The sequence below is a fragment of the Hevea brasiliensis genome, chromosome 7 (genome assembly GCF_030052815.1).
Source record: "Hevea brasiliensis isolate MT/VB/25A 57/8 chromosome 7, ASM3005281v1, whole genome shotgun sequence".
Taxonomy (NCBI): domain Eukaryota; kingdom Viridiplantae; phylum Streptophyta; class Magnoliopsida; order Malpighiales; family Euphorbiaceae; genus Hevea; species Hevea brasiliensis.
This window is the reverse complement of record NC_079499.1, coordinates 240768-253735: the sequence shown is the minus strand read 5'-3', so window position 1 is coordinate 253735 and position 12968 is coordinate 240768. Positions and strand designations below refer to the sequence as shown.

At 32.8% G+C, this 12968-nt stretch overlaps 1 protein-coding gene across 4 annotated transcripts; it reads right to left on the bottom strand.

Moving 5' to 3' along the window:
• Window positions 1-8706: 8706 nt before the first annotated feature.
• LOC110634087 (protein ASYMMETRIC LEAVES 2) lies at window positions 8707-12596 on the bottom strand. 4 transcript variants are annotated; one of them, XM_021782985.2, is made up of 3 exons: window positions 11977-12596; window positions 9902-10603; window positions 8707-9039 (listed from the first exon to the last, which is right to left on the bottom strand). In XM_021782985.2, the coding sequence occupies exon 2, from the start codon at window positions 10586-10588 to the stop codon at window positions 9920-9922; it is 669 nt and encodes a 222-aa protein (XP_021638677.1). In that variant the 5' UTR covers window positions 10589-10603; window positions 11977-12596; the 3' UTR covers window positions 8707-9039; window positions 9902-9919. The 4 variants fall into 4 exon arrangements, with proteins under 4 accessions (XP_021638677.1, XP_058005499.1, XP_058005501.1 ...); XM_058149516.1 differs by lacking the exon at window positions 11977-12596 and adding an exon at window positions 11161-11933; XM_058149518.1 differs by lacking the exon at window positions 11977-12596 and adding an exon at window positions 11080-11931.
• Window positions 12597-12968: the final 372 nt, after the last annotated feature.

Sequence of the window (12968 nt, the reverse complement as noted above, 5' to 3'; positions counted from 1 at the left end):
AGGTATAAGAACAAAATCAGTATCCATATAGCCATAGGCTATTAAAAACATAATCTGTATAGCCATAGGCTATTGAAAACATAATCCGCATAGCCATAGGCTATTAACAGTACAACTGTCAGTACCTATTGGCATGCTAACCTATCCAAACTAGTCAACTAGGCAAACTAGGGCATATTACAAGATTAAATATTTAGTTCTTTATTTTTAGGGTTTATAGGTCATTATGCCTTTCACTGGTCAACGAAAATGTTAATCTTTTTATACATCATGGATAAATTGATTATAGTATCAATATCTTACAATTTGCATTTCTATATGATGCCAATATAGTACATTTTACAATTCTCAAAAGTTGGCATTTATTGTCAATTTTATTTCTAAGACTTGTTACATTTTATTGCAATTATTTCGATTTTATGGCCAATGTTTACTATCCATTGGACCAGGCTACAATGTAAATTTAGTAGATTTCTCTTCATTAAATTATTTCTCATTATGTCTTCTTTAATTTTCTTTTTGAATCACTCCATTTGGAGTTGTATAGCTTAAATTACGGTCATTTAACCATAACTAGGTCAAATTTAAATTTTGACTTCCTTATTAGGCATTTTCAGTTCTGACTTTACTAATTTATTTGGACTGTTTGTAATAACATTGAGGTCTAGCATTCTTCATAAGTATTATTGCCCTATATCTTAGAGTCAATTAGAACTTTTACTTGTAATTTGTCAAGTTTTATATAATTATTTATAGTCAAATTGTTGACTTCGACTCAAAGGTCTTATATTAGCATGATTCTCAATTAGGTCAATGGCTTTGACCTTAAATTCTAGCCTTATACATTTATAATTTGAGGAAGTTGCCTAAAATAAAGTTTTAGGTCTCTTTCTTAGCTTTCCAGATTGGTATGGCTCATTACATTTGGAAACTTCTTTTCGGAGATATGCCTATTTGAATTTTTTGGACTTAATGGTCAATTGTACCAATTTCAGATTTAGTGTGTCAACTTAATTGACCCAGTTCCCTTGATTTCTGGGTTCTAGTCAAAATTTCAATATTGTAGGTCTATATCTTATTGAACTTTTGACACTGATTTTAGGTCATTTGGAGTTGTGTAGACCAAGATATGATCATTTTACTATGGTTGGTCAAGTTGCACTTATATTGCACAATTAAGTTATTTTTAAGTCAAAGTCAATTCGGCCAGTTTTTGTAACCCAACTTGGGCAATCAATTTGACTTGCTTAATGGCATTTCTAGACTTGGTGGTCTTAACCAAAGTTGTAGCCCTATGTCTAAGCTTTCCAATAATATAAATTTCAGGTCATGTGGACCTATTTTGAGTGAGTTATAGTCAAAATACTGGCTACTATTCATATGGTCAAAAATTTTGGGTTTCAATTTACCAATTCCGGATTAGGTCACTTTTTGAGTCACTTTCTAGACAGATTTTTGGTAAGGCTTCTACATGAAAGTTGGTTCATTATATGTCTAATTTTACCTTCAATTGGCCTCATACCAATTGGGGTCACACAATTAGGGTTATAGGCTCAAATGCATACTGTCCTTATACCATTCTCAAATAACAATCAACTACACATTGAAATTTCTATATCTTAGCTCCCTATACCTAAATTCTAGATGGGTAACATACTAACATCATTCATTACATCTCATTTTTGTCAATTTTCTAATAGTTTATACTGGTCCACAATGTTTAATACACAATCCTAAATTAAAGAGTTAAAGTCTACAATGTAGACATAAAAACTACTAAGCAATACATGTAATCTCAATTAGTAACATGTCTTATACTTTCACCATTCATCAATACCATGATTCATTAATCAAATTCATGTAATTAACCATCTACTAAACCCATCAAAGCTGCCAGAAATTACCACTTGCTCTTAGGTCTCTAAAATTTGTTCAAGCCCTAAATTAAATACCCAATCATCACATATTCACCAAATTGACTTACTAGCACATAAAATTACTCTAATAAACCTTAATTCCCATCAAATATACATAAGAACAACTCAATTACCTTCCACTTCCATGGTTGTCAAAAATTATACACATTAATAACTCATCAAAACCTTCAAATTTCTTCACCATTAAACTCATCTCAACCTTAAAACAAAGTTTAATGAAGTAAGGAATGAAAAACTAGCACTAAACTTTATTTGGAGCTTGCTAAACCTCACCAATCTTGCTTCTTTTCACTACCTAAATACTTCCCAAGCTGTGTAGAGCAACTTTAATGAAGAACTCTTGAAGAAATGGTGGCTTGATGATGAGTGCATGAAGCTTGGTTGAGCTTCGGCTATGGAGGAACAATGGTGGAATTGGAATTCGGCAATGTGAAGGGAGGTTGAAGATGAAGTGTAATCTGTCCACTTTAGGTTTATATAGGTCCACTTAATCATGGTTAGTGGAGCACTAACCTTGGTTAATGAATTAATTAATTCCAAAGTTCCTTAATTTGCATTTATACCATAGTTCTTCCACTATTTACATTATGTACCACATTTTCTTATTTTTCATGATATTTTCAAAGTTTAATACTACTTATTTTTAATGGACATTTAGGTCAAAAGTCCACTCTAGGTGTCAAATAACCAAAATACCCCTCTTCCGGTTGCATTTCAAATTTTTCGGTGCTACCGATTAATTCTTTGACCCACCGATTTCTTTAAACTTCGTTTTTGTTTGTATTGACTCATTAAATTTTCTTTGATATTTCCAATGTCAATTATACCTCAGTAGACCTTTAATTAGGTCCCGAAAATATTTTCTAGGATTCCCCGAAGTCCAGGGCTAGTCAACAGTCCTTGCCGTAACTTTCCAGTGCAGTCACCAATCGCTACGGGTTCAGCTCATTTAACTTAGTCACATTTTATCTCTTTTATTTTTCTTTAATTTTTCTCATCACATATTTCATTATTTTATACTTCCTCACTATCATTACAGTGTAGTTTCAGATATTTTGACTTTTCGGGGCAGACATTAGCCGTCGAAACAGTAGGACGTACGGACTATGAAAATGAGGGTGTTACAACTCTTCTCCTCTAAAAAGGAATTTCATCCTCAAAATTCATCGGATTCAAATAACTAAGACTATCGTCATCTCATAGTTTTGTTCACTCTTCCATCATTATTTCCCATATCACTCCCAGCCGGATTACGGCTCTCTACTTCTTTCTCTAATGCTCTCTGCGACTCTGAGTTCATATCTTAACCTTGAATAATCAAAAGTAAATAGATCTGCTTTAGTATCACCTCGACTTTTATGAATGCAATGCATGTATGCACACTAGTTCTTTCTACTTATCTATGCCTAGGAACGCCTAAATCGTGCTCTGATACCATTAAATGTAACACCCCTCACCCGTCTACAGTGTAGCCGAGCAAGGCATGTCACACGGAGTGCCAGAGCACCTGATCTTATCTTATTTCACTTCAGTTCTTGATATATTTATTCAGAAATGGTTTAGGCACTAACGTTGTTTACTAAAATCTGACTAGTGCAGTAAATATCACATATTCTCCATATTCACAATTTCAATCTAATTCATAATCACACTAAGCTCTTATATCAAAATGTTCAATTTCATTAATGTACATAATTTGTCAAGTAATTACATAAAATCACAATCTACATATTATACAAATTAATTACATCACAAACTTACTCAATACAATTTCTTAATTTGAATTACAACATAAGAAATAATTAAAATATACAAAATACATTATATGCTTAATGTGAGCCCTATCTACATGCATTGCTGAGGAGGTGATAATCTTGAACTCTTCTGACACTTCTGCAGATCTGGACTCCAAAAATCTCAGTCAACTGTCTACTGGTTTTACCTTCAGTACCTGCGCAAGGAAACAATTTTATCGCGCTAAGCATTTTTGCTTAGTAGTGCAATAATACAACAATAAAATAATACATACAAATAAAGAAAGAAATAAATCATAATTCGGATACTCAGGAATTAATTTAATTTGGTATGGTATTTCTAGTATCAACTATCTTATATACTAGTTTGTTCCTCTTTGGAAGTGCTTAGTTTATAGCATTTCAGTAAATATATTCAGTATACAAATTATTTTAACTATATTATATTTTAAGTCTCTACAGTTTTGCAAATTGTATTTTTATTATATTTATATTGCTAATCTTTTTTACTTATTTCGTTCAATACTTAATTTAATTGTATTGAAATTTTATTATACTTAACTTAATTGCCTGAATGAAATAATATTTTAATTGACTGCCCGTGTAGCCTATACACTGACCAGACTGGATAAACAGTTAAAATAACACTGGGTACCTAGTACCTCGGGCCATCACACCATCGGCCACAAAGTGTCTCCCGGTGTGCAAACAGTGTGGCTAAAAAGTCATATAATCAATCAGGCATAAAGCCAGGCATAAGAACAAAATCAATATCCGCAGAGCCATAGGCTATTAAAAACATAATCCGTATAGCCATAGGCTATTAACAGTACAGCTGTCAGTACCTATTGGCATGCCAACCTATCCAAACTAGTCAACTAGGCAAACTAGGGCATATTTCAATATTAAATATTTAGTTCTTTATTTTTAGGGTTTATAGGTCATTATGCCTTTCACTGGTCAACAAAAATATTGATCTTTTTATACATCATGGATAAGTTGATTCTAGTATCAACATGTCACAATTTACTTTTCAATATGATGCCAATATAATACATTTTACAATTCTCAAAAGTTGGCATTTATTGCCAATTTTATTTCTAAGACTTATTGCATTTTATTGCAATTATTCCGATTTTATGGCCAATGTTTACTATCCATTGGACTAGGCTACAGTGTAAATTTAGTAGATTCTCTTCATTAAATTGTTTCTCATTGTGTCTTCTTTAATTTCCTTTTTGAATCACTCCATTTGGAGTTGTATAGCTTAAGTTATGGTCATTTAACCATAACTAGGTCAAATCTAAATTTTGACTTCCCTATTAGGCATTTTCGGTTTTGACTTTACTAATTTATTTGGACTATTTGTAATAATATTGAGGTCTAATATTCTTCATAAGTATTGTTGCCCTATGTCTTAGGGTCAATCAGAAATTTTACTTGTAATTTGTTAAGTTTTATAGACAAATTGTTGACTTGGACTCAAAGGTCCTATATTGGCATGGTCCTCAATTAGGTCAATGGCTTTGACCTTAAATTCTGGCTTTATACATTTATAATTTGAGGAAGTTGCCTAAAATAAAGTTTTAGGTCTCTTTCTTAGCTTTCCAGATTGGTATGACTCATTACATTTGGAAACTTCTTGTGGGAGATATGCCTATTTGAAGTTTCTGGACTAAAAGGTCAATTGTACCAATTCCAGATTTAGTGTGTCAACTTAATCAACTTAATTGACTTAGTTCCCTTGATTTCTGGGTTTTGGTCAAAATTTCAATATTGTAGATCTATTTCTTATTGAACTTTTGGCACTGATTTTAGGTCATTTGGAGTTGTGTAGATCAAGATATGGTCATTTTACTATGGCTGGTCAAGTTGCACTTATATTGCATAATTAGGTCATTTTTAAGTCAAAGTCAATTCGGCCAGTTTTTGTAACCCAATTTAGGCAATCAATTTGACTTGCTTAATGGCATTTTTGGGCTTGGTGATCTTAACCAAAGTTGTAGCCCTATGTCTAAGCTTTCCAATGATATAAATTTTAGGTCATTTGGACCTGTTTTGAGTGAGTTATGGCTAAAATACTGGCCACTGTTCATATGGTTAAAAATTCTAGGTTTCAATTTACCAATTTTGGATTAGGTCACTTTTTGAGTCACTTTTTGAACAGATTTTTAGTAAGGCTTCTGCATAAAAGTTGACTCATTATATATCTAATTTTACCTTCAATTGGCCTTATACCAATTGGGGTCACACAATTAGGATTATAGGCTCAAATGCATACTGCCCTTATACCATTCTCAAATACCAATCAACTACACATTCAAATTTCTATATCTTAGCTCCCTATACCTAAATTCTGGATTGGTAACATACTAACATCATTCATTACATCTCATTTTTGTCAATTTTCCAATAGTTTATACTGGTCCACAATGTTTAACACACAATCCTAAATTAAAGAGTCAAAGTCTACAATGTAGACATAAAAACTACTAAGCAATACATGTAATCTCAATTAGTAACATGTCTTATACTTTCACCATTCATCAATACCATGATTCATTAATCAAATTCATGTAATTAACCATCTACTAAACCCATCAAAACTGCCAAAAATTACCACTTTCTCTTAGGTCTCCAAAATTTGTTCAAGCCCTAAATTAAATACCCAATCATCACATATTCACCAAATTGACTTACTAGCACATAAAATTACCCTAATCAACCTTAATTCCCATCAAATACATGTAAGAACAACTCAATTACCTTCCACTTTCATGGCTGTCAAAAATTGTACACATCAATAACTCATCAAAACCTTCAAATTTCTTCACCATTCAATTAATCTCAACCTTAAAACAAAGTTTAATGAAGCAAGGAATGAAAAACTAGCACTAACTTTTTTTTGGAGCTCGCTAAACCTCATCAATCTTGCTTCTTTTTGCTACCTAAATACTTCCCAAGCTGTGTAGAGCAACTTTAATAAAGAATTCTTGAAGAAATGGTGGCTTGATGATGAGTGCATGAAGCTTGGTTGAGCTTCGGCTATGGAGGAACAATGGTGGAATTGGAATTCGGCAATGTGAAGGGAGGTTGAAGATGAAGTGCAATCTGTCCACTTTGGGTTTATATAGGTCCACTTAATCATGGTTAGTGGAGCACTAACCTTGGTTAATGAATTAATTAATTTCAAAGTTCCTTAATTTGATTTATGCCACAATTCTCCACTATTTACATTATGTACCACATTTCTTATTTTTCATGACATTTTCAAAGTTTAATACTACTTATTTTTAATGGACATTTAGGTCAAAAGTCCACTATAGGTGTCAAATGGCCAAAATGCCCCTCTTCGGGTTGCATTTTAAATTTTTCGGTGCTACCGATTAATTCCTTGACCCACCGATTTCTTTAATTTTCGTTTTTATTTATATTGACTCACTAAATTTTCTTTGATATTTTCAATGTCAATTATACCTCAGTAGACCTTTAATTAGGTCCCGAAAATATTTTCTAGGATTCCCCGCAGTCCAGTGCTAGTCAACTGTCCTCACTGTAACTTCCCGGTGTGATCACCCATCGCTACGGGTTCAGCTCATTTAACTTAGTTACATTTTATCTCTTTTATTTTTCCTTAATTTTTCTCATTACATATTTCATTATTTTATACTTTCTCACTGTCATTACAGTGTAGTTCCAGACATTCCGACTTTCTGGGACAGACATTAGTCGTCAGAACAGTAGGACGTACGGACTAAAAAAATGAGGGTGTTACAAAATCATATTTAAATTAGCATTTAACTATAAGCTATAAATATAATTATGAATTAACTTATATATATATATATATATATATATATATATATATAAGTACATTTATAATTAAGAATTATAAAGTAATTTAATGTCTTTATTACTTAAACTATGAAGAAAATATAGAAAAATGAAATTTAATATTAGGTTGTATTTAAGTTCATAATTAAATATGCATATATAAATATATATATAATTATATTAAAAGCATATAATACATCTAAAAAAATATAAAAAAACACATGTATAAATTTGATTCTCGATTTGATTTCGATTCAATTATTAATGAAGAATCAGAATCGAATTAAAGTTTCAAAATAATTATGATTCGATATGATTTCTATCGATTTGTATGGTTTTTTAGTTCAATTGAAGGCCCTGAGAACCATGCACAACTCATTTTCTGTTGTAAAAAAAAAAAAATAATTACACAACTATTTTCACAATAAACACATGTCCATCCATCACCAAATAATAGTTTTATTTATATAAAAACATATTTATTTTATGCGCTAATCAAATATCCTTATATTTGTATTTAAAAGTTAAAAAAGTGGTTTATAAAACGTCAACTTTCCTAACTCTTAACTTTTAGAGTTGAGAGAGAAATTTAATTAAAATAATAAAGATGATATCACTATTTTTATATTTAACAGTTACTTTTACTGAATACTTTTGATTTAAATTACTTTGTAAATAGATAACTATGAATATTAGACTGCTACTGACACAACTAACAATTATTATAATAACCAACACTACCTAACAAACCTTAAGATGATGAATGACATGAAATAAACCAAACCGGAAAGAAAGGACTAGGCCAAAAGATTTTTTTTTTTTATCATAGAATATTAGCAAATTTTTGCGATAAATATATAGTGAAAAATAAAGAATGGAGCAAACATAATATCATTATTACTTTATATATATATATATATATATATATATATATATATATATATATATATATATATATATATATATTGTTGTTTCATCACCTTAATTAAAAATGGGATCTAATTCCTTCCTCGCTCCTCCCTCTTAAAATTTTATGATCTATGCAGAAAATATAAAGGTGCAATACTACTCTAGATGCAACAGTTTAATCATGAGTTTCTCACAATAGCTCCACATGGGATTCCGAACCATCGATCAGAATACAATAATCTGACGGTTGAAGCATCAACTAGGAAACAAAAGAAAAGGAAAAATGTAGCTTCAAATTGCAAATAATATTGTTGTCTGTTTAACTGTTTAAAGAGAGAAAATTTCAAGGGGATGGAAACAAAACCAGTCCATGCCTGCCATGGCACATTTTAAGAGGCAAAAAAACCCCACGAACTACTGGTGATGCTGGAGAAGCAAGTACATTTTTGGCATGGCAAACATATATCCTTTAGATGATTTTAGACAGTTGAAATAGGGGGGAAAATAAAGTAAACTTGACATAGCAAAATTTCTCTATGCATCGGATATCAACTGAAAATAAAAATTGCCATCTCTAGTTTGAGTGATTCCTTCACAGTCCAGCCCTGCATACATATTTATGTATATTAAATCAAAAGAAAGAATATGGCATATGAACACAGATGAATAGTGACTCATATTTAAGATCCTAAACTTTTAAATTTAGTATTACTACACATTTATTAAATTTAATTTTACAATTTATTTAATAGTGCATACAATTAAGAATTATTTAAACATCAATAATTCCTATATTTCTTTAACAATTTTCAATGTCCCATAAGTTAATTATAACAATATTGTCCGCGCCATTTATAAGGAATGTCATGACTATAAAATTTATAATTTAATATCAATTTTTTAAAGTCAACAAAATTTAGGAAAGGATTATGTTTAAGAGTTCTGGATTTGGGTGTATAGGATTGGTTTATTGACTTGGATGTAATTGAATTTGATCATACTAAGTTTTTTTTTTTTTTCTGACTTATTATTAAAAATTTACTGCTTATAAAAAAAAAAAAGGGAATTATTTCATCTAAATGTATCAATAGAAAAATCTATAAAATTTAACTGCGAAATCACATGAAATGAGAATACACTGTTACACAAAACAATCGTGTGTGTTGCAGAAAAAATCCAGAGTCAGGACATTAAACATATTTTTTCCACTATAGGAAAAATAAAAGAGACTTACTTTATAATGAACAGACTTTTAAAAATATAAAATTATTTTAGTGAACACTATTTATTAATTCCTTGATAAAAAAAAAAACATTATTTATAAATTTGAATAGTTAATTAACTATCTCGCAACATAATATATTTGTGTATTTATATCTCAATTTTGAAGCGGCAATTTATTGGCTCGATATATTTTCTTTTCATTTCTTTTCTTTTTTAATAGTAGGTGTCGGAAAACGAACTAACCAGGCAATAATCAGAAAACTAAGATGGATCAATGGTGCGGCGGTCATCTCCCGCAGCAGCCCTGGGTTGCTGGAACTGACTCAGCTGTCCGATACTTGCAGAGACATTCATGGCCAGAAGGCTTGCATCGTAGTTGTTGGCAGCATCAAAGCTCCTCGTCATCTGCTGCTGATCCCTGGGAAATAATTGGTGGTGGTAGTGGTGGTCCCTTCCCCCACCGCCAGCTCCGATCAGATTGATGCCAAGGTTCTGAGTATGGTGGTGGTGATGATTATGATTTTGTGTGGTAGCCGTGGCTGCAGCAGCAGCCGCAGCAGCAAATAGACCGGCATGGCCAGTGATGCCTAGGTTCTGATATTTTGAGAGTTCAGATTTGGCACAGCTTAGATCCATCTGCAGCTGGCGAAGTTGGTGCTGCAAGAGAGAGATGACCCCGACGCAGCCGTAGACTGGGTCGCGAAGACGCATATCGGCCTCATATGCCAAAGAATTCACGGCATCCTCGCGTTGGGAGGGGTGCAACTCGTTTAGTAGCTTCGTAACATTGCTTGCCCCAAATACTTTGTGCACGTTTGCGAATTTTTGGGGCTGATCCGGTGGAAAATAGGGAGCAAAGACGCATTCCGGTTGGCATTTTCTCCTCAGAAACTTGCAGGCTGCACATGGAGAATTCGATGACGATGCCATGTTCCGCCTTCCCCTCTGTGATATATAACCAGCGCATACATGAAGTTAAACAGCATTACCAAAAGCGAAACATTGAGAGTATATGTAAAATTAAGTGGGAAGAAATCAACAAGTCATGTAATTGAAATACCATAAAAACGTACGGGCTAAGCGACTATCAATAACCCAATAACTTTGATTTAAGTCAATGTATATTTTATATAGGGGAGAAGTTTGCTCTTGGACATAATATGAGCTTAATCAGGGTAAATAATAAAAGCTTTAGTAAATATACAGAGATAACAAACAAGCTTGTGAGAGAGATGAGAACGAGATACAGCGGGGCGGCTGAAATGGCTGGTTTTAGGGTTTGGGCGTGTATTTATTTAGGAGATGAGAAATCTCAAAAGACAAGCAATAAGTGTGATTACGAAAAATGGCAGGCTTAATGGCTTTATATTTGAAGAAAATTTCTGCACTTACGACATTTTAAATTGGAAAAAAAAGATTACCCTTGCAGGATCTGTGCCTATAATTACTGATCACTTCTCAATCTCTTCTGATTAAAGAATAAAAAATGATAATCTCCCCACCTTCTCTGGAAATTCAGAGATCTTGCTCAAAATGGGCATTACTGGGTTAAAATATGTGTATCCGCATAGCTGATGGGAGAATTGCGGCTAGTAAAATGATACACATATCTTCTCCCTCCATTACTTAAATAGATGGGCCACCCAGAAACCCAAAGTATGTACTCGCTGTCCCACTTCTAAGAGAGCAAAGAAGGGCTGGCAACCAACTGGAGGAAGGGACTTTTTGAGGGTTGCTTTGTGAATGGAATAGGAAGCAAGGAAACGAGGTAGAAAAGAAGGATGATTTTAGCTGTGGGTTTGTGAATTGGATCTCGTGTAGCAAAGTTTTGTTTCACTCTTTTCAATGGAAAGGTTCGGGAGCAGATCTCGCTTGAATTTCATGGAAATATTATTGTCATGTATACTGCTCATTTTTCATTGAAGATGAGACCTTTAAGTGAGAAGGACGTATGGAAGATCTCGGGATGAACCCTCTTCCATATTATAAAAACTTGAATCATATACGGCAAAGGAGCAAGTAGCCAGATGAAATCATATATTACGGACTATGGAGGAAAAAGAGAAAGAAAGAAGAATAAGAAGAATAAGCATAAGAACGAGGGAGAGAGAGAGAGAGAGAGAGAGAGCTATGGAAAGAGTAAAAGAAGGCTCTGACTCCGACTGTGGGAGATCTTGGGATGAAGAATTTGCCTAATTCTATTCTTTTTGTCTTGAAACTTCGATAAAATAACATAAAATAAAATATACATATATATTTAAAAGGAAAATAGCAAGAAGAGAAGAGATGCATCTGTATGATAGGGAAAAGGGTAGTACTAGTGCTGGTAGGTGCGTGTCCTCCACTTCCTAAGTCAATCTTTGTTTCTTCTTTCTTCCAACTCTTTTTCCACTTCGAGGATGGAGATATGGATCTTAAAAGCTTTTCACACCTGCTTTTGTATATTTTGTCTCTCTTTCTCCCCTTTTTTTTTTCACCTAGTGCAAAGTCGAGAGATGAAGCCCTCCTTTAATGCCTCTGTGGGAAACACAAATACAATGTAGTTAAGGATTCATGCAAAATTATCTTCTTTTTTGCTCTCTTCTCGCTTCTACTTGTTCGCCGGAAACAAATGGAAAGAATATGCATATAAAGATGATGGCGAGTAGGCGTGCCTAACGCATGGGGCAAGAGAGAGAAAAAGGGTGAAAGGTCAGTGTTAGTCTGAGATAGAGAGAGAGGGAGTGGTAATATCTGCGAGGGAAAAGAGAAAGGTCCCCCAGAAGCAGAGGCTAAGGAGACGCGGAGAAAGCAAACACAGGCCGGGAGAGAGATAGAGAGAGAGAAGGAAGAAAGACAGAGTGAGTGCGTGATTGAGAGTGAGAGGTTGCGCTTGTTCTTATTATGAACCCCTATTCAGACGCTTCAGAGATCTGGAGCATGTTGTGTTGTTTTGACATGACATTTCCTCCATTCTCTGTGTACACTACTATCTAGTACCGTCTTTTTCTTCCCTTCTTTTCAGAGTTAATCGAGCGACTGTATTGTATTATGGTTGAAATCAATTTTTTGAAAAAAAAAAAAAATTAGTTAATTATTTGTAAAAATTTTTAATTAAAATACATTAAACTTTATTTAAATTGTTTTTTATTAATTTCAAATTAATATATTAAAAAAAATTCAAACATCTAGGTTTTGCATCTGATTGTCTGTGCCCATAATCACACTGATACCATTTGCTAACCATCTCTGTTTAATAATAATTAATATATTATTATAATAATAACGTCCTGAGGAAAAAAGAAGAACAATAGTAGTTAAACTATTTCAT